This window comes from Desmodus rotundus, chromosome 7 (assembly GCF_022682495.2).
Source record: "Desmodus rotundus isolate HL8 chromosome 7, HLdesRot8A.1, whole genome shotgun sequence".
NCBI lineage: Eukaryota > Metazoa > Chordata > Mammalia > Chiroptera > Phyllostomidae > Desmodus > Desmodus rotundus.
In genome coordinates, this window is record NC_071393.1 from 82,245,352 (window position 1) to 82,268,236 (window position 22,885).

Below are 22,885 nucleotides of genomic sequence, written 5' to 3' on the forward strand. Positions count from 1 at the left end.
ATATAACGGATGCACTTACATATCTTGGCTTTTACCTGTATGTCCACCTGTTCATATAGATTTTAACCAACCAGTTGCTGCTTATGAAAAGCCATCAAAACCCAACCTTCCCTCAGATGTTGGAATCTTTCAATATTTTCAAATGTGGCAAATTCCATGCCTAAAAATGAATTCCATGCCTCACTTGTCAAGTCTGTACATTTTAGCAAAACTTACACTGAAAATAAAATTACCGTGAAGCTTTCTGCACTAACAGTACTTTAACACGCTCACTTAGTGTGTTTGGATTCTTTTCTCTCACTAAACGCAGAACTGCAAGCCGCTGTTGAAGAGGTGCTGCCCAGCCTGGAGAAGGACGACGTGTCCGTCTACTACGTGAGCAGAGCGTCCAGCACAGAGGGGGTTGGCTCTTTGCTGGACAAAGTGGACGAGGTGTCGACCGAGCCCGTCCCAGAGTCATGGAGGTCCGAAGTCACTTTTGCCACTCCTGCCATATATATCTATACCTCAGGAACCACAGGTAAAAATAAAGACGGGCTTTGGAAAGAAATGAACCTGTCCTGAAGAAGGAGTTAAATACGGGGATAGGTTTTCAAACGTTCTCTTTCTTTGACAAAACTTATCAGATAACTACTACTTCAGGGGATTTAGCCCTTTGCCTATGGGAACTGATCTTATTTCATAGCATATGATCCCTTTGGGGTTTCTCCAAGCTATGCAAATGTCCCCCTCATTGGTATGTAGAAGAGATAAGAAGGTCAACAAAAAATTACCAAAATTATGATGATGGATGAAATTTGACCCTGACTAGGTTTTTGGAATTTTTTAAATGATTGTTATATTTTGATTATATTCGGAGTCCCTATGGAAAGTATATGTAAATACATATATAAAAATGTATGTATGTATATAATGAATGTATATAAATACATATACCTATGTAAAGTATAACCAATTATACATGGAACAGCAGAGAAGACTATGGGACAATAATGGGGTTGTATTTTTATAAATGTTATGACTACTTTCTTCTCATGTAACACGGAACTGGAGCTGTTTGCTGGGCTGGGGATAGGATGGCTCTCCACTAAGATATTTTTTTATCAAACAGGGATGCCTTCAACTGTAAGCTGGAGTACTATTTTTATGAGCCACTAAGAAAAAAGCACTGCCAATTAACAGTGTTATTGGAACACTGCTCTGTGGAACAGACAATGAATATTAAGGGTAGGAGGCACTAGGAGCTCTCCTAGGAGCTTTATGGCATCTGTCCATACAATTCTCCCAACACACTTCAAAGTGTACCCTTCTTATTCCCCAGTTATAATGTGTGCTGCGGCGCCAACAAAATGGTAGGGCGACAGAGTCAGCCTAATGCTTCCACTACATGCAGACACTACCTTAATATATGAGGCTTTGTACTCATTTCTTAAGAGAATGGTAAAATTAAATTGTGAACTTTGATTTGGGAAAGAATGGAGATAAAATGAGCCCCTGGGTAGTGACAGGGAGTTGTAGTCTTACTGCTAGACAGATAAGTATGGAGCATCTTCAAAACCCAGGTCTGGGCAGTCAAAATAAAACCATTCTAGGGAGAAAAAATCAGCACTCCGTAATTGACCCCATAATTCAGAATTAACATTTACTTGGAAGATTGAGTTGATGTTTATTTTACTTTCTTGTGGTCTCTGAATAAAATTTTGCTAAGTTACTCTTGTAAACACTAATTGAAAGAACTCGTTTAAGCAATTGGAGAACACAATATTTTCCCTGCTCCTCAAAGGCAGTCACGAGCACAGTTACCAAACATTCTTATTTCTTCATTAATAAAAATCTTAAATTAGGGAAGTTTCTAAAAGTACTTCAAAGCAGCAAAGGCTTTGCATCTCCTTTTCTTAAAAAGTAATTCAGGGCTTTTACTATCCAGAAGATTCTTTTTCACGGTGAATACAATTGGTTTCTTGATGCGTTCTTCTATGTTTTAATATTAGTACAGATAGGGCATTCAATACTAACACAATGCCACTGTCCCACTGTCAGAGAAAATGAAGCTTCAATGGCGTCTGCAACGAGGGTGGTTTGCTAGCCACACTGCTTTGCCTGATGATGCATTGCTGTGCTGTAGGCAGCACCTGGCTACGGCACCATCAGGTGATGGAGGGTCTGAGTGTACAGAGAACTGCATTCTCTTCACAAAGCCAATATACCCACTCAGGTCTTAACCTCTAGCCCAGCGCCTTCGCCATGACTTCTTGCTCTCCTCCATCAAACTGACCTGCCATGGGGAACAATGTAAGAATATCCTTTCAATAAAGTCTTACCAAAAAATCTCGCATAAATTGCAGTTAAGAAAATATCCATGTATTTAGTCATATACTAAAACTACACTGAGATACCAATTTTCACCTTTCAGATTTGCAAAAATTCTACCATTTGAGAGCCCACCTTGGCTAGGCTGAGAAAACACGTACATTCATATGTTGCTGGTGGGAGGAAAAATAGAATCAGATCTTGAAACTGGCAACGTGGCACTGTCCATCCAAATTACAAAGACATATATTTTGACCCTACAGTCTCACTTGAGCACACGTGTCCTACATATATGGTATCATTCAGTGTGAACTACCACGTGGGCCAGGTTAGTTACTGCAGCAGCATTTGAAATAGCAAAACAGTGTAAATAAATTCTAATACACACAGACAGGGGCCTGGGTGCAATGGAGAGACAGAATAAACGAATGAGTAAATAAGGGACATTTCTATGTGCAAATATGGACTGATCTCCAAGACACCTTGTTAAGTGGAGGGCAAAGTGCTTAAGAGCATTTTTAGTTTTTAAATGGAGGAAAGGGCAAGAATATGTAAGCAAATGTTCATAACTGTATATATATGTATGAGCTTCTTTATACATATGTATGCACATATATGCATATCGAATACTTAAGAAATCCATAAAAGTGGTTAGGAAGGAAGATGATGGGAAGTCTGAAACCCAGCCTTCTTATCTTTGGATTAGAGAATATAATTCCACTTATTAATTATGAGAATTAAGTGAAATTTTGAAAATGTCTTACAAAGTGGCAGGCATAGAGCAGAAATCCAGTAGGCATTTATTCCTTTCTCTTAAAATTACTTCTGTAATAACCATGTAACACAGAGGTCGGCGAACTCTGGCCTGTGGGCTAAGTACAGCACCCCCACACACACCCCACACACCTGTTTTCATAAATAGCTTTATTGGATCAGAGCCACATTCATTCCTTTATGTCAGTGATTTTCAACCAGTGTGCTGCAAGAATTTTTCAGGCATGCAGTACCTAACTATTCAGTCAGGGGCTCTGACCTCTTTTCCCTTAGATTGTCAAGTGAAAAATGACAACAGCCCACACAGTAGCTGACTGGTGTGAAAATTATACCTGTTTTTTTTTGTCAGATCAGCAAAAAATATATTTTTCGGTGTGACACAGAATTTTAGTAATTAGTTTATGTGTGCCATGAGATAAAAAAGGTTAATAATTGTTGCTTTGTGTGTTTGGCTGCTTTGGCTGCAACAGAATAGTGGCGTTGAGTAGTTGCAACGGAGACTGTATGACCACACAAAGCCTAAACTATTTACTGTCTGGTCAGTAACAGAGAAAATTGCCCTCTCACGAATCCTGGCCCTCGCCTCTGCAATTCTCGAATCACTGGATGATGAATTTTCAGAAGCCAGATCTCGCTCCCGGACAACATGTCTGCAAATGGCCGATCTTGGCTCACTCATGCCTTCTCTTGTGTCTTTGCAAAGGTCTCCCAAAAGCTGCGGTGATCAATCATCAACGCATATGGTATGCAACCGCCCTCTCTTCTGTAAGCGGGGTGGGTAAAGATGATGTCATCTATACCCCTCTGCCCTTGTACCACAGTTCTGCACTTCTGATTGGTGTACACGGATGTATTGCGGCTGGTAAGCTTTTTTCTCTCAACAAAGCATTTGAGGTCGGTACACAGTCACACGTACTCGTAAGAAAAAGTAATTCAAATCTGGCTACTCTCCTGTCTGCTTGGAAGTTGTTTACCTCCATGTTAATAACAAGGCTATTTGCCTCACACACTGCAAGCAGGTATCTAACATAGTTTCCATGTTTTCATGCCTGCTTGTCTAGTAGTATAGTGCTATAGTTGTTCAGTATGTCGAGGAGAAAACTTTTAAAAATATTTGAGGTGTTTATCGAAGTTAAGATATTTGATTCTCATAGGCCGTAAATAATTCTCCAACATCATTTCCATCTTCAGAAATCTGCATGGTGGCCTCCATCAGCATCTAATGTAAACTTGTCCTTCTGTTGTCTCCTTCCTACTTTATTCTTCCCTGTTTTCACGGCTCCTCAGCTCTGGTCAGAGCACCTGGCTTGTCGCCTCTTTTCTTTGCTTCTCAAACTCTTCCATTCAAATCAGAGTTGCCATCTCTCTTCTTCCAGTAGGGTTGACGCCACTTTTATATGTAAGGCTCAGTCTAATATACCTCTTCCAGGAAATCATCTGTAATGCTCTAGGCTAAAAAACTGAATTTTTTCTTCTCATGTGGTATTTTATTATAAATAATAATATATGTGTATACACATATACGCGTATACACACATATACATATACAATTGGAAAAGCCTCTGCTTCTTTCCCTCATCAACCTACTGAGCAGCTATAAAACAGCCCCACATCAGCTTCCAAATCTGCAAGAAATCACTAAGCTTGATCATACTGCTGGGCCTTTTAAGAACAGGGTGACTCTGAGGATCCCAAAGGGGCAATTCAATTGCTTACACATTTGCTTAAGCAGCAAAAATACATGCTACAGAATTAAAAATAATATTTTTAAAAAGTCTCCTCTTTGAAAACATTGGGCTTTTGTATATGTAGGAGTATAAATAAATTAATAACAAAAAAAATATCTGAGTTTACTTCACTCTGCTATATTTCATGTTTCTAATTAGGTTGAATATGATAGATATATTATTTTTACCCGTTGTGCTAGTCCCCTATTGCTACTGTAACAAGTTACCACAAACTCAGTGGTTTGAAAGAACACAAATTTATTGTCTGACTGTTTTGAAGGTCAGAAATCCTAAAATCAAGGTATTGGCAGAGCTGCTTTTCTTCCAGAACCTCCAGGCAAGAATCTATTTCCTTGCCTTTTCTAGCTTCTAAGGGCTGCCAGCCTTCCTTGGCTCCTAGCCCCTTCTTTCATCTTCAAAGCATATCACTCCAACCTTTTGTTTCTTTCATCCCATTTCTTTCTGCGGTTGACCTTCTTGCCTTCCTCTTATAAGGGACCTTGTAATTACATTGGGCCCACCCAGATAATCCAGGATAATCTTCCCAGCTCAGAGTCCTTAATTTAATCACATCTATACAGACCCTTTTGCCATGTAAGGTACATATTCACAGCTTCTATGGATTAGCTTGCGAACATCTTTGGGAACCATTATTCTCTCTACCTCCCCCAACAAAGAAGAATTCACCAGCTTGCTCAAGAACCTGGCTCCCATTGCCCACACAAATCAAGTCTGGTTCCTCCACCTGGCACTTCCAAGCTCTCCATGATTGCACCCCTAGCTGCTTCTCCAGGGTTATCTTTTACGAGCCACGCACCCTTCCCCACCCCTGTTACAGGCCCCTCAGTCTTGGCCATCCTCCAACACCCTCTGGCCTTTGCTGTCTTTATGTTCATCTGCAATTCTCTCATCTTTCTCCATATTCATTTCTCAAGAGCTAATTCAAATCCTACCTCTTTCAAAAAAAGTCTTTCTCAGCCCTTGACCAAGCAGAATTAATGTGTACACACACACTCACATTTCCATAGGGGCTCATTTGAACCTCTTATTTATTGCACACTGACTTTTATTAGAAAGAATGTTTATGCATCTTTTTCTGACTAGATTGGAAGCTCCTATAAGACAAAACAAGGTCTCATTTGGGGTTTGTTTGTTTGTTTTGCATTGAATATGATTGGTACTCGACACTTATGAATATAATATTTAAGTTTCTGCCTTTCAAAGTGGCAAATATAATTGGGGAGGTGTTTTGTAGCACTTTTTTGCTAACACTTTCTATGCCCTCTCTGCAGGGGCTACTCTTGTTTTGCGGAACAAATTTTCAGCCAGCCAGTTTTGGGATGACTGCCGAAAATACAACGTCACTGTCATTCAGTACATCGGTGAGCTGCTTCGGTATCTGTGCAACTCGCCCCAGGTAACTCCCCACGTTTCATTGTTTTTGAAATGGATAAAATGGGAATTCAAGTCACTCTGGGCCATGCTGGGCTGCAGCTGATTCGTATATATGATTTCATTTTGGACTACAGCTGTTTGTCACAACAAAGTGCTTGGCACCATTGCTACATGACAGTTGCGATTAATGTTATTATTCCCTCTCTTTGTCTGTGTTTTCACATCTTACCCTCCGCTTTCCTCTCTGCCTATTTAAGGCCTATTCACTTTCAAAGCTCGGCTCAAATGACGCCTTACCTGTTAAACCTACTTAGGTCACTCCAGCAAAGTCATTACTCCCTACCCTACCTCATTTGATTCCTACCTGCCAATGTGTCCTGGTCACACTGCAGGTGTTTGTCTTCATGTCTCCCATGCTCCCTAGGATGTAAAACTTGTGATGGCTTGGACCACATCTTATCCTCTGGCCCTCTCTTATACCAAAGGCATTCAGGAAAAGTATGTAATGCTGCCTCATGAATAAATCCCCATGTGGCTTTTGAAACCATCCAACTAAGTCTGATGGTTTGGAACAGATGCCCCAAGGTAACCCCAAACTGCCCTGTTTGCAGAGGTCCAGATATCCTGATGGAGCCCTTTGGGAGCGTAGGTCCTGCCCAGTTCCTCAGCTCTCGCCAGAGATGTATAGCAGCCTGCCTAGGGGCCAAATCACGATTTCTCAGCGGTGGCACTGCTGACATTTTAGGCCCCTTCATTCTTTGCTGTATGGACTTGCTCAATGCACGGGAGAATGTTTAGTAGCATCTTTGGTTTTACCCAGGACGTGCCAGTAGTACCCTCCCCTCCTCCCCTACCATGATAATCAGCGTCTTCAGACACTGCCGGGTGTCCCCTGGCAGGCAAAATCGTCCTCAGCTGAGAAACACTAGACTAGATAATGCAGTGAATTCACCAGATTCTACTTCCTTTAATCCTTTCCCTCCTCATAGGAAAGCATTCAAAGAATCACTAGGTTGATAAAATGCTATTTATAAACAAACATCTGTTACGTTCAAATGATATAACAGCTGCTGTGTGACATAGACAGAAGTACAAGCAGCTCTGGTCCCAGTCGTCTCTCTCAGTCTCTGCCCACACGGTGCCTCGTCAGAGGCTCCTCCTACTGACTCTCAAAGGTGTCACCCCGCCTCTTACCACCATCCCATGGGTTACTGCTTTTCAGCACTGCCACCTTGGCCACAGTGCAGGTTTATATGACTGTCGTCTGCCTCCCCACAGTTAAATGGACGCTCCACGTGCCAGGGACTTTGTTTGCTGCCAGATACCCAGGACTAAGATCAGTACCTGGCACGTCCTAGGCATCCACAAATTTTGCTGAATTAATCTCTAAATTCTTACCACTGAGAGATACATAATTAAGTTAAAGGAGCTAATATGTTCCCCCAAAATGTTTGGGCTTTGCACTTATTCAGGTTTGGGGGTGCAAATTTGAAGGATTCATGGGGGTCATAATTAGCTGTGAGCTGGGTTAGAACCTTTTCTACAGTAATTTTTGTTGATGTCATTATTGAATTTTTTTCACATTAGTATTCTATCTGGTCCTCAAGATTGCATTCTATTAAAGCCTAGGAATTCATATGGGGCCCTTCTGTTGGGCTTTTCTTTTCTGCCTTAATGGTACCTCCTTGTTAGATAGAACTTTCCTGAGGGAGGGCGTGTTATTTCTCTTATTTCTAATGGAGCTGCCTTTGGACTTGAGGAAAAGAAGCATGTTTGCGTGTAGCTCTTTCACGCTCACACACACTCACACATACACACACTTCCACCTTTCTCTTTCCTCTTAACGTTGTCTCAGATACTGTGATCTTTGGGGTTTTATATCTTCAAATACGTTATGGTTTGATTTCTAATTCATGGATGCCCTGAAGTCTAGAAGTAGATTTGGAGTTCCTGTTTGCCCTTGGTTCCCTCTCCCACCCCTGAATTCTGATTTGTCTGCAAACAACTTAAAAGAATTATAAAAATGATCAGGATTACAATACCACCAAAAAACCCTTCATTTAAAGATTTTTTTAAAAAGAGATGATCTTACCTATAGAAAACCCTAAAGACAAAGAGCCCTAACTGGTGTGGTGCAATGGGTTGGGTGTTGTCCTGGGAACCAAAAGGCCATTGGCTGATTCCCAGTCAGGGTACATGTTTGTGTGGCAGGCCAGGTCCCCAGGTGGGGACGTGAGAGAGGCAACTGATCAACGCTTCTCTTGCACATCAGTGTTTCTCTCTCTCTTCCCCTCTTCCTTCTCCTCTCTCTAAAAATAAATAAATAAATAAAATTTTTAAAGACAAAAAAAGAAACTGTTAGAACTAATAAATCAGTTCAGCAAGGGATCAGGGCTCAAAGTCAACACATAACATCAGTTGTATTTCTATACACTAACAAAGAACAATCTCAAAAGGAAATTACAAAAACAATTCCATTTACAATAGCATCAGAAAGAATAAAATACCTAGGAATTAACCAAGGAGGTAAAAGACTTACATAATTAAAACTATAAAACATTTGCTGAAAGAAATTAGAGAAGAAGTACACATAAATGTAAACGCATCCCATGTTTATGGATTGAAAGACTCAACATGCTGAAATGTCATACTACCCAACGCAATCTATGCATTTGATTCAATCCCTATCAAAATCCCAGTGATGATTTTTGCAGAAATAAAAAAAATCCTAAAATTCATATGGGTTTTCAATGGACCATAAAAAACCAAAACAATCTTGAAAAAGAAAAACAAAACAAGAGGAGTCACACTTTCTGATTTCAAAACTTACTACAAAGTGATAGGAATCAAAACAGTACGTTACTAACATAAAGACATATAGATCAATGGAATAGAATAGAAGGCCCAGAAATAAACTCTCACATATATGGCCAAATGATTTTTGACAAGGGTGCCAAGATCATCCAATGGGGAAAGGCCAGTCTTTTCAACAAATGGTGCTGGGGAAACTGAATATCCACATGCAAAAGAACGAAGCTGGGCCCTTACCTGACACTGTTTGTGTATACAGAAATTAACTGAAAATGGAGCAAAGAACTAAATTTAAGACCTAAAACAATAAAACTCTTAGAAGAAAACATAGGACAAAACTTCACAACATTGAATTTGGCCATGATTTCTTGAATATGACAACAAAGGCAACAAAAGAAACATGAGACAAGAAGGACCTCATAAAAATTTTTAAATTCTTTGCCTCAAGAACACTATCAACAGAGCAAAAAGGCAAGCCACAGAATGGGAGAAAACACTTGCAAATCATTTATCTGATAAGGGATTCATCCCCAGGATATGTAGAGAACTCCTAAAACTCAACAACAAAGATATAACCTGATGCAAAATTAGGCCAAGGACCTGAATAGATATTTTTCTGAAGAAGATACACAAATGGCCAATAAAAACATTAAAAAATATTCAATGTCATTAATTATTAGAGAAACACAAATCAAAACTCTAGTGATATACCACTTCACACCCATTTGGATGACTACTACCAAAAAAAAAAAAAACCCACAGAAAACAACAAGCATTGGCAAGGATGCGGAGAAATTGGAAGCCTGTGTACTCTTGGTGGGCATGTAAAATGGTACAGTTACTGTACAAAACAATATGGCAGTTCCTCAAAAAACTAAAAATAAAGTTACCATGTGATCCACAATTCTCCTTCTGGGTACATACCCAAAAGAATTTAAAGCAGGATTTCAAAGAGCTATTTGTATACCATGTTCACAATAGCTAAAACATGGACTCAATCATCCACTGATGGATGGATAAGCAAAAAAGTAGTATATAAATATATATACACAGTGGAATATTATTCAGCCTGAAAAAGGAAGGAAATTCTGCAATATGCTGCAACATGGATGAACTTTGAGGACACTATGTTAAGGGAAAAGCCAGTCACCAGAAGACAAATACAATATGATTCCACTTACACGAGGTACTTAGAGTAGGTAAAACCATAGAGACAGAAAAGTGGGATGGGGGCAGGGGGAGGGAGGTAATGGGAGTTATGGTTTAATGGGCACAGAGCTCTTTCTACAAGATAGAAAGAGTTCTGGAGATGGATGGTGGTGATGGTAGCACAGCATTAGGAATGTATTAATACCACCACGTTGTACACTTAACGATGGTTAAGATGGTAAAATTGTGTTACGGGTGTTGTACCATAATTCAAAAGGAAAACAGGTTATTCTAGGAAGCCCAGATATCTGTGGATTTAAATGGAACTTGAAGAAAGATGGTATTACATGGACTTCTCAACCAAAAGTGGATAAAAACTAGAACTAACGGTGGAAGGCTCTGGATCAGTGTAACGAGGATCTTTCTCACCCCTAGAGCTGCCTCAGGTAGACCATCTCTGGAGGGGCTGACACCGCCAGCCCCCAACATGGACATCAGGGAGGCAACACCTGCCTTAGCTGAGCATGTGAATGACATGGCAGCCTTCCACAGAGCTGGCAGGGCTCCTCAGGAGAACCTGCAGTAATGCTTCGCCTCCCTCTTCCGAATGGTATTCAGTAGCTCCTTTGGTAGGGCAGAGGACTACGAGGAATGCTACCAGCCACCCTTAGGGGAGGAGTTCAAATTTGGCTCAAGGGACTTAATGTAGTGCTTAACAGCAAGGACTCTGGAGTCAGCAGACCTGACTCCTGACTCTCCCCTTTGAGCTAGATAGTTAACCTCTCTGAATCTGTTTCCCAACAACCAACAGAGGAAATAATCATACCTACCTTACAGGGGGCTGTGAAGGCAAAAGGAGATGATGTACGTAAAGCATGTAGCAAAGTACCTGACACTTAGTAAATAATCAACAGATGGTGGTAGCCATTACTATCATTATTTTTGGTGCTTAAGGGTATATAGCTCCATACATATTCACTGAATGAATCAAAGAAAATTCTGCCACCCATACACAAAGGAAGAAAGAAGAGAAGGCATTCAAATTAGTCACTCTCATATACTGTTGAGAGGGGGTTGGATAGCAAAGCTATTGACAAGTGATTTCACAGTACTGTCGTTGAACAGTCTTTATCAATTTACCTTCGATCATTGCATATCGGGCTAAGCGCTCAGAGCACCTCACCTGCTTACAACGAAAGGCTAATTTAGTTCATTTCCTGCACTGGGCAATTGTCTGCTCCCACCTTGCTTATGTCATTCATTGCCTAAAAAGACAATGTCATTCAATGTTCCAGTTATCTATTGGAGCAAGATACACCTAAAGCTGAGTGTTTCTCTAATCCAATTAGTACTGAAGATACAGGCAGGGGCCCAAATGAGGTTTTGTCCTGCCTGCTGAGAGTGTGACCCAGGTAGGAGGAGCAAGAGGAGGAAGAGGGAACCAGAAAAGAATTCCAGGGGCCACGCTTTGAAGGCATGATATTAGGAAAGTGAAATAAAATAGAACAGAACTCTGAAACAACTGAATAAACCCAGCTTACCTCCTAGTATTATCTGCCATTCTTTAAAATTAGGTAACCTCTGTGGTTCTTTCCCAGCCCAAAATTTCTTTCTCTGTATCCCCTCCATTCTGATAGAAAGCAGAATAGAGAGAGAGGTATGTAACAGCACAGAGTGGAGAGTGACCAGTTTGACCTGCAGGGGCCAGGACAGGGACAGGCCAGAGGAAAGAGGGAAAGAGCAGAATCAGGGAAGGTTTGCCACAGAAGGAGAGTTTGGAAGGATGCAGAGAAGATTTCCGGCCATGCAGGGAAAGAAGGGCCTCCAGTTGGCTGGAACACATGTGCGGGGCAGTGGGATGAAGGAGCTGGCATATTGGCCACTGCAGGAGGTGTGGCAGAAGGTGGGACTGATGGACTGGGCCTTTGCTAAGAACTGAATGTGACTGTGACAAAGCACCACCAAAGGGCCTTTCATGGGAGAGTGATGTAGAAGATGGTGTTGCTAGATGGTCCTTTGGCTGCAGTTGGAAGATACACTGGAGGGAGAAAGGCCTCTTCTGTGAAGCAGAGAAGTCTGGCTTCACCCTTTTATCCCTCTAGTGGGTGCTTTCTTCTCTCCTCAGGGAGCCAGGCTGCGGTCTAGCATATTCATTATTAAGAACACGGACTCAGGAATTTTTTCTAAGATGGTGAATACCTTCTGCCCTTTCACCTCTTGGAAGTCTCCCCAAAACCAAGAGGACAAGAAAAAGACACACAAGCTCCATTGTCTTAGAAATTGAGACATGGCAAGAGGGAACTACGTCTTACAAAGCTGAATATGGAGGTGACCAGCACCGCAGGACCGAGGGAGGTGAAACTTAAGCAGCAGGTGCCAAGAGGAAGGAAACTGGAGACACCAAACACAGCTGAAGATGGGGTCAGGTATCAGGCTTGAAAACAGGAGGACTTTGGAAAGTAAAAGTCTGTGCAGGATACAGCTAGACCTGCTGCTCTCCTCTGCCACCCTTAGAGGACGTAGGAGATTTATTCTCTGATGAAGACCTAGAGAAGCTTTGAACTCAAGGACCCCAAGAGTAGGGCAGGAAAGGGGTGAGGCACTGAAAATAGAGATTGAGTCAGTATTTATTTACTGACCAGGGAAACTGCAGCTCCCTTTCCCTATACAGTTTTTAGACCTCCAGTAGCCAGTTTATGCTTGTAGGCAAGAGATGGAGGAGGGTCATTCTTAGGAAGAACTCAACTTTCCCAGAAAAGAAGTTGAACTTTGGCTCACTAACCCGTCACCAGACAGTGCAGCCCACCTGAAAACAGCGCCTCCTCACCACACAAAGCTGTTCAGACATCTTTTAGTTGCCTGATTTCCAAATATAAACGGACATCAAGTATCAGCAGTCACCTGAGGAAAGCCTCCAGCAGGAAAGATCGTTTAAAGAAAAAAAGAAGCAGCATCCATTCAGAATTTACCAAAACCTGTAATTAACATCCTCAGGGATGTTAGAGAAGATATTGTATCCATAGAACAAGAATAGTATGCTGTCAAAGAAAAGAATAACACCTCCTGAAAAAGTAAAAATATGATTTAAAAATTTTTTAATTCATAGAAAGTTTGGAAGATAAAGTTAAGAAATCTTACAGAAAGTTGGAGATAAGATAAAGTGATAGGCATGAGGGGAGACAAGATAATAAAATTAGAATATCAATCCAAAAGATCCAAAATCTCATTAATGGGAAATCAGGAAAAGAATAGAGAAAAATGCAGGGGAGGAAATTATCAAAGAAATAACACAAAAAAAATTTCCGAAGACTGAGAGACAGATTGGAAAGGCCAATAGAGGACCCAATAAAAACTATGCCAGGACGAAATTAAGTCCACCACGAAAAGAGAAGGAAAAGATTCTGTAAGAATAACATTTGACTTGCCGACAACACTGCAAGTTGGAAGACAAAGGAGCGGTGCCTTCAAAATACTAAGTAAAAATTGTTGCCTATCCAATCAAGTTATTGATCAAGTGTACAATAAGAATAGTTTCAGACATTCGAAGTCTCAAAATAATTTACCTCCTATGCACCCTCCTTCAGGAAATTACTAGGGAAAGTGTTCCACCCAAACAGGAGAGTGAAAAGAGAGAGATGAAGACCCAGGATCCAGGAAGGAGCAGTGAAGGGAATCCCCAGGCCTGGGGAGCAGCTGGTCCAGACTGGAGCCAAAGGCTGAAAGGAACATAATGGAAATTACGTCATCTGATTGATTTCACTATAAGGAAAATTTCACTTAGAGGCTGTTGGATGGTGAGAAAAGACCTACAAAGAGAAACTAAGAAAAGAAAGCAAAGGGTCAAGGAGGCAATTAATTCCAGGAAAAGCAAAAATGTATTCAAGAATGTGGTCATAGTATATTACTTGGCTCATCAATAGTATATTATGAGCAAAATGCTGTGAGCACTGAATATTGATTTAACCGAAATTACGATATTGGAAAAATGGAAGACAGCATAAGTCTTATCTAGCACAGTAGTACATCAATAAATAATGTCTAAATTTGATCAATCAAAAGATAGCAGTATAAGCATTCAATTTAGAAATCAGGATAAGAAACAGCTGCAAGAATTAAAAGTGTCTGCCTCTGGGTAGTAAGTAGGGGCAAAGGAAGAGGACAGAGAAGTACAATGAACAGCTTTCTTCATTTAAGAGCCTTTCAGTACCATTGGATTCTTAAACCATGTGTGTGTCACTATTTTTTTTTTTAATGAAGAGAAAAGAGCACTCTGTAAAGTCACATAGATTTGGATTTGAATCTTGGCGCAATCATGTTGCTACCTATGTGACTTTGGCAAATTATTTTAATCCTCTCAGGCTTCAGGGGTTTTTTTTTTCCAATTGTAATATAAAGCAAATGCTTTATTACCATTCACATTTTAAAATGTTTTTATTAAATTTAGTGGGGTGACATAAGACAGTACAGGTCAAATGTCAGACACGTAGTAAAGCCCGCAATGAAAGTTTTTTGCTTCCTCTAATTACCTGGTGCCTTATATTCCTCTCTGGATACCCTGACCTCTCACCCTTCACCAGTCACTAAATCCCAGGGTGGATTTAAGTCCCTGCAGGTGTGTTTGCATGTTGCAGCTTACCTCCAATATGGAATACAAGGTTTGATCCTTATTTAAAAGAACTGAACCAGGTGACCCTTGACCTAAAATACGGTTAGTTCTTTTGAGGAGGGGCTTTGGTGATGTGAAAACACCATTTCTCCTCTGGGAAAGGAAACTCAAGTCGCAGCTAATACTCTCAGCCACTGGGAGCGAAAGCCAACCTGAGAACCAGCCAACTCAGAAGGCCCCAGGATCTCGCGGTTTGTGTCCACAAACATTTCCAGCCTAGAGCCTTAATCCCTTCTGCTGATGTAATAAGATCCCTCAGTTTACGGTGAAAACTGAGCCTGTGGTATTGTGCCTATGACCCAGCTACCTGCCACCCGCAGCTACACCTGTGAGGCTGGCCCACTTCCCACACACCCACGGCACCTGCAGCCTCCTGCACCCTCCACCCTGCCCTTGTGCTGTTGCACAGGAAAGTCGAGGGTTTCCTGGTGGAAGTTATTCCTTCTTTTGCTGCAGGGATTGCACTCTATGCGCGGCACAGGCCCAGGTACTATGGATAACACAGAAATACACTCGGCCTCGAAGGCATTTACTATTGAACGGGGGAGATAGATAGATGGTCAGCACCCATTAGACAAGGAAATGAGCTAACAGGGTGATTGCGGGCTGCATATGGAATAAGGAAGGTCTTGGGTTTACACGTGGGAATGCTACTTTGGAGCTTCTCACACAGGTCTGGGAGCAGGTAAGCCCCAGGTCAGTTAGTTACTTTCAAGCCCAAGTAAGTATTCTTCAAATACTTGTGGTGCTTTATTCCTAGAGTGACAGTGAGGGTGCTCCCTGAAAAGCTGGCAGCTCTTACCGAGAACAGTGACTTAAGGACAGACAAGATGACCATACAATTCATTGTCCAAACAGAGACACTTGAGAGTAAAAGGAGTGCAATAAGCACATGCAGCCAACAGGCATATGCCAAGACAGCCCCGGCCAAGCCAGTCGTATGGTCTCATTACTGAGAGGTACTTAGTAATTATAAAAGGGAGTAGATCCAGTGACCTGTGGACCTAGGGTGCATGCAGGTCCAGAAGGCTTTTCAGGGAACTCTCCAACACTCCCCCACTAGATTGTAAGTGCCTTTGAGGTCAAATAGACTTCTGTTATTATCCACAGTACCTGCCATGGTTCTCTATACATTTCTTCTTCAGTAATGTTGCTTAAGGGGCCCAGATTTTACCAGTGGCTAGTGTCCGCCCACCTCTCTGGTTGGGGTTCCTGAACGAGCTTCACCACCTGAGTTTCAGCCAAGAAGCTACTTAAAAATTAACTGCATATGTGCTGCTCCCCTGGTCCCTCGGCTCCTCCCTCATGGAAACCAATCCGAGGTTTGTTTTGCTTTGGTTTGTAACTGCCTTATCAAACGCCCTCCCCTTTATGGGAGAACGGCCAGCCGCTCTCTTTGAACAGTTTTCTTCAAAGAGGGACTCTTATCCTAAACCACAGCACAGCGGGTTCGCAGATAGTAAATAATATATACTCTTTAGAGCGTTCACTCTTAAGCAAACGGCTGTTCAATCAAAGAAATTTAAACTTGTTGTTTGAGGAGAGTCCTAGTTACCTAGCACTTTTACCCCATTCCATTCGGTTTTCTGTTAAAGATCATAGAGTTACAAAACTTGCAAGTTAAAATTATACTTATTTATTTGCCTGGCTCTCCCCACAGGCTGTGATCTCCTTGAGGACATCAATTGCCTTATTGATCTAAAAGGTCATTAAAATGACCATAGGGTTAGACATATTTTCAGGGGCCCCATAAAGGATATGGTTGAATGGAACACCACCCAGTCTTAACACACCCCCTCTCGCTGACACAAGCCCTGCTTTAGTTCTCACACTCACAAACAGCTTTTCCTTTGTGAGTTTTATTTACAGCCAAGCACACTCCTCCCCGGCCACCTGAGGCAACTGGGAGCTGGTTTCCTCCCACTCTTCCCTTCCCACCCCATCCCACTGGGACAGTTTCATTGGCTGAGTCTGTCAAATGAGATGATCCAGATGCTTCTCTCCAGCCTCTCAGGCCCTCACATTATTGCTCTTTACGACTCTCTGGAAAATGATTCTGTCTTTCTCTTTGGACTGTGTTCCCAGTTTTCTTCTTCCTTGTCAGATGAAAATCATTACTTCAGATTGTTTTAGTCTCTGACAGATCTTTGCCATGTGGCTCCTCCTTTCTAGCAATTCAACAAAACGATGTGTACACTGTTCTAGCTTCAGACTGGATACAGATTAAATGTTGGCATCACTTAGTTCTATCAAACCGTCTCACCTGGCCTCTTACAAACCAAAATGAGAGAATCCGAGGGCTGCCTGTTGGCCCATACTGTGTGTATTGGGGGGAGAGGAGTTACATATGTGGGTAATAGAAAAAGGTGTGTACTAAGGTGAATTTGTAACCAACATAAATATATAGAACCATAAAAGCAATTGCTAATATATAAGTACAGTCTCTAGAGATGTTTCCATTTGGTGTCCTCTCTTCCTACAACAGAAACCAAACGATCGTGATCACAAAGTGAGAATGGCAATAGGAAATGGCTTGCGAGGAGATGTGTGGAGAGAATTCATCAAAAGATTTGGGGACATTCATATTTTTGAATTCTATGCTTCCACTGAAGGCAATGTCGGCTTTGCAAATTATACGAGAAAAATTGGTGCTGTTGGAAGAGTAAACTACCTGCATAGAGTAAGTACATTGAAAAATGAGAGCGTGTATTGCAGGTTTTCAGAATAGAGATTCCTTCAAAGCTATGTCGTCATGGTGTTATTATCAGAATTTCATGAAGCATCAGAGCTGTGGTCCATCCATATCAGCAAGAGAGGTTTTGCTCAGTCTCTGTGACAAGCACCTCAATAAGATGGGTTGCTCTAATTTGAAAATCTTAATTTCGGTGAGCAGCAACCCATTATGCCTTTGCCATCTGCAATTCAGGTAAAGTATTCATCCGTTGAAAAGATGGATAGCTTGTAGATCCCCTAGGGCACAAAGGTTGAATGGCTTGTTGACCTTCTGGAGTCACATAGGTCATGCATTCCAGTTCCTGGAATAATGTTTTCTATAAGCATAAATCACTTAATCCTATTGACTATAACTACAGCTAAAACCTTTAACTCTTGAGTTCCCCCATCTTATTGTATTGTGTGTTCACCACCCCAAGTCATGTCTCCATCACCACTTACCCCCCTTTTACCCTCTCCTGCCTCCCTCCATCCCCATTTCCCTCCGATAATGACCATGCTGTTGTCTCTCTATGAGGCTTTTGGGTTTTTGGTTGTTTGGGGTTTTTGTTTGTTTGTTTTTGTTTTTGCTTAATCCCTTCAGCTTTTTTTTTTTTTTAACCCAGCCCCAAGATCCCTTCCCCTCTGACAGCTGAGTTTGTTGCTGTTTTGTTTGTTAGGGTTTTTTTGTTCATTAGATTCCACATATAAGTGAAATTATATGGTACTTGTCTTTCTCCCACTGGCTTATTTCACTTAGCATAATGTTGTCCAGATCCATCCACAGTCATAAAAGTACGACTTCCTTCTTTTTTACCGCTGAGTAGTATTCCATTGTGTAAATGTACCACAGCGTTTTTATCCGCTCTTCGACTGATGGGCACTTGGGCTGCTTCCATATCTGGGCTATCATAAATAACGCTGCAGTGAAACTAGGGGTGCATATATTCTCTTAAATTAGTGTTTCGGGTTTCTTTAGATATATTTCAAAAGTGGAATTGCTAGGTCATAAGGCACTTCCATTTGTAATTTTTTGAGGTAAACCATACTGCACCATTTTCCACAGTGTCTGCACAAATCTGCATTCTGACCAGAAATGCACATTGGTTCCCTTTTTTCCCCATCCTCCCCAAAACTTGTTGTTTATTGATTTATTGGTGATAGCCATTCTGAGAGGTATGAGGTGATATCTCACTATGGTTTTAATTTGCAATTCTCTGATGATTGGTGATATTGAGAATCTTTTCATATGTCTATTGGCCATTTGTATGTCCTCTTCAGAGAAGTGTCTGTTCATGTCCTGCCCCTTTTTAAATTGCATTGTTTGCTTTTTTTTTTGGTGTTGTGTAAGTTCTTTGTAAATTTTGGATATTAACCCCTTAGCATATGTATCATTAATGAATATGTTATCCTATTCAGTGGGTTGTGTTTTCAGTTTGTTGATGGTTTCATGTGCTGTACAAAGCCTTTTTAGTTTGATGTAGTGCTATTGGTTTTCCTTGCCTAAGGCGATTTATCAGAAAAATATATTGCTAGAAGAAATGTCTGAGACTGCCTATGTTTTCTTCTAGGATTTTTATGGTTTCAAATCTAACATTTAAGTCTTTAATCCATGTTAAGTATATGATGGTATCCTAGTTTCATTTTTTTGTATGTATCTGACCAATTTTCCCAAAACCATCTACCAAATAGACTATCTTCACTCCAGTGTATGTTTCTGTTTCCTGTGTAAAATACTAATCGACCATAAAGATGTGGTTTTATTTCTGGGCTCTCTATTCTGTTCCATGGTCTATATATCTGTTTTTATGCCAGTACCATGCTGTTTTGATTACTCGTAGTGTATTTTGATATCAGGCAACGTGATTCCTCCAACATTGTTTTTCTTTCTCAAGATTGCTGTGGCTATTCAGGGTATTGTGTTATCCCAAAGAAATTTTTGAAATATTTGTTCTAGTTCTGTGAAATACACTATTGATATCTTGATAGGAATTGCATTGAATCTATAGATTGCTTTGGTTAGTATGGACATTTTAGTGATGTTAATTCTTCCTACCCATGAAAATGGTATATGCTTTCACTTATTTGTATCTTTTTAACTTTCTTCAGTGTCTTATCATTTTCTGAGCACAGGTCTTTTTTAACCATGGTTAAGTTTATTCCTAGGTATTTTTTAATGCATTTTTAAATAGGACGGTTTTCTTGGTTTCCATTTTGATAGGAAATTATTGGTGTATAGAAATGCAACTAGTCTATGGCCACTGATCAGGCCTGAACACGCCTGATCTCATCTGATCTCGGAAGCTAAGCAGGGTTGGGTCTGGTTAGTACCTGGATGAGAGAAATGCAACTAATTTCTGGATATTTATTTTATATTCTGCTGCTTTACTAAATTCATTTATCAGTTCTAGTAGTTTTGGAGAAGAATCTTTAGGGTTTTCATGTCACGTACATATAATGACAGTTTTACTTCTTCCTGTCTAATTTGGATGCCTTTTATTTCTTCTTTTGCCAATTGCTATGGCTAGGATTTCCAATATTATATTTAATGAAAGTGGTGAAAGTGAAAATCTCTGCCTTGTTCCTGATAGTAAGGGAATACTTTAATTTTTGCCCTTGAGCATGATGTTGGCTATGGGTTTGTCATATCCGGCCTTTACTGTATTGAGGTATTTTCCTTCTATTCCCATTTTGATGAGAGTTTTTATCATAAATGGGTACAGGGTTTTATCAAATACTTTTTCTGCATCTATTGATATGATCATTGGATTTTTATACTTCATTCAGTTTATTTGGTGAATCACATTTATTGATTTGTGGATATTGTACCAATCTTGCATCCCCAGAATAAATCCCACTTGACCATGGCGTATGATCTTTTTAAGGTATTGCTGGATCCAGTTTCCTAATATTTTGTTGAGGATTTTAGCATCTATGTTCATCAGGGTATTGGCCTATAACTTTATTCCTTTGTAGTGTCTTTATCTGGATTTGGAATTAAAATAATTCTGGCCTCCTAAAATGAGCTGTGAGTCTTTCCTCCTGTGAATTTTTGGGATAGTTTTAGAAGGATAGGTGTTAGTTCTTATTTGGATGTTTGGTAATATTCCCTTGTGAAGCCATCCAGTCCAGGGCTTTTGTTTGTTGAGAGTTTTTTTTATCACTGCTTTAATTTCATTAGTTGTAATCTGTCTCTCCAGATTCTCTGAATCTTCCTGATTTCGTTTTGGAAGACTGTAAGAAATTTATCCATTTTGACCATATTATTCAATTTGTTGGCATATAGTTGTTGGTAATATTTTCTTACACTCTCTTATATTTCTGTGGTATCCATTGTTACTTCTCCTTCATTTCTGATTTTACTTATTTGGGTCCTTTCTCTTTTTCTCTTGATGAGTCTGGTTAAAGGTTTATCAACCTTGTTTATCTTTTCAAAGAACCAGCTCTTGGTTTCATTGACATTGTATTGCTTTTTTAGACTTTATTTTGTTTATTTCTGCTCTGATCTTTATTAATTCCTTTCTTCTACTCTGGGCTTTGTTTGTTGTTCCTTTTTAAGCTTCTTTAAGTGTAAAGTTAGATTGTTTAACTGCAATTTTCTTGTTTGTTGGGGTATGCTTGTATGCTATGAATTTTCCTCTTAGGACTGCTTCTGCTGTGTCCTATAAATTTTGGGTTGTTTTGTACTCATTTTCATTTGTTTCAAGGTATCTGTTGATTTCTTCCTTGATCTTCAAAAAAATTTATAAATTATATTTTATTGTTTATGCTATTATAGTTGTCCCAATTTCTCCCTTTTCCCCCAACTCCCCTCTGCTCCCTCAAGCAATCCCCACACCATTGTCCATGCCCATGGGTCATGCATATATGTTCTTTGGCTACTCTATTCCCTATGCTATACTTTACATCCCCATGACTATTCCTTAATTACCAACTGGTACTTCTTAATCCCTTCACCTTTTGTGACCATCCTGTAACCCCACTCCCATATGACAACCATTTGAACATTCTCTGTATCTATGATTTTTTTTGATCCTCATCTGAGGATATGTGTTTATTGATGAGAAAGAGAGACATGAGAGAAAAATCAATTGGTTCCCTCCCATACGCACCCCAACAGGGATGGAATCTACGACTTAGGTATGTACCCTGACAAGGATTGAACCCACAACATTTTGGTACATGAGACTACACTCAAATCAACTGAGCCACCCAGCCAGAGCAATTCTTTTTTCCTGTTTCTTTAATCTTCACCTGAGGATATGTTTTTATTGATTTTAGAGAGAGAGGAAGGGAGAGATAGGGAGGGTGAGAGAGAAACATTGATATGAGAGAGAAACATCAATCACAACCCCCACTGTTTACACCCCTATAGAGGATTGAACCTGAAACCTAGGTATGTTCCCTGACCAGGAATTGAACCCACAACCTTTGGTGTACAGAATGATGCTCCAAGCAACTAAGTCACCTGGCCAGAGCAATTCTTTTTTCTTGTTTGCTGTTCAGATTGGGTGTTTTCTTCTACCTTGTCTTCCAAATCACTGGTTCAAGCTTCTGCTTTGTTTAAACTACTGTTTTATCCTTCTGGTGTATTGCTCACTTCAGACATTGTAGTCATTATTTCTGACTGGTTCTTTGTTATGGTCTCTATGTCCTTTTTTATGTTTGCTGACTCTTTGGTTAAATTCTCATTAATTTCATCCATTCTTCCCCTAAGTTCCTTGATTATTCTTACAACCATTATTTTGAACTCTATATCTGGTAAATTGCTTGCCTCCATTCCATTAAGCTGGAGATTTCTTATGTCTTTCATTTGGGACATGTTTATTTGTTTCCCCACTTTGGCTGCCTCTTTGTGTTTGTTTCTATGTGTTAGGTAGACCTGCGGTGGTTCCAAGTCTTGGTAGGATGGTCTTATGTAGTAGGTGTTTTGTGGGGCCCCATGGCACAGTCTCCTTGATCACTTGCACTGGGTGCTCCAGGAGTGTCCCTTGTGTGGATTATGTTGGCCCTCCTGTTGTAATTGAGATTTGATTGCTATTGACTCATATGTGTGTGAGGTTAACCCTCAGGCTGGCTAATTGTAATGATCAATCCAACCACAGTGTGTATGCTGACCACTTAGAGTAGAATTTGCCTCAGCAGGGTCTGCTGCCTGCTGAGATCTCTCTTTGCATATGCCACTTACGAAGCTAATTGGATCCTGTTCTCATGTTGTCTGAAGCTGGCCACTGATTATGCTGATTGTGGGGCTTCTTGGGAGGGACTCTGGTGCAGATCAATGTCAGACACTTGCTGTGACTGGCCCTGGGCAACGTATTTATAACTACAAAGTCATCCA

At 40.5% G+C, this 22,885-nt stretch overlaps 1 protein-coding gene across 1 annotated transcript in view; it reads left to right on the forward strand.

Moving 5' to 3' along the window:
* The window catches only part of SLC27A2 (solute carrier family 27 member 2), a 49,099-nt gene that overhangs the window by 14,324 nt on the left and 11,890 nt on the right, over positions 1–22,885 (forward strand). The window contains exons 2-5 of the mRNA XM_024567982.4: positions 311–520; positions 3,788–3,946; positions 6,104–6,228; positions 17,318–17,512. Of these exons, the coding sequence (XP_024423750.2) occupies positions 311–520; positions 3,788–3,946; positions 6,104–6,228; positions 17,318–17,512 (689 nt within the window). The remainder of the gene's footprint in view (positions 1–310; positions 521–3,787; positions 3,947–6,103; positions 6,229–17,317; positions 17,513–22,885) is intronic.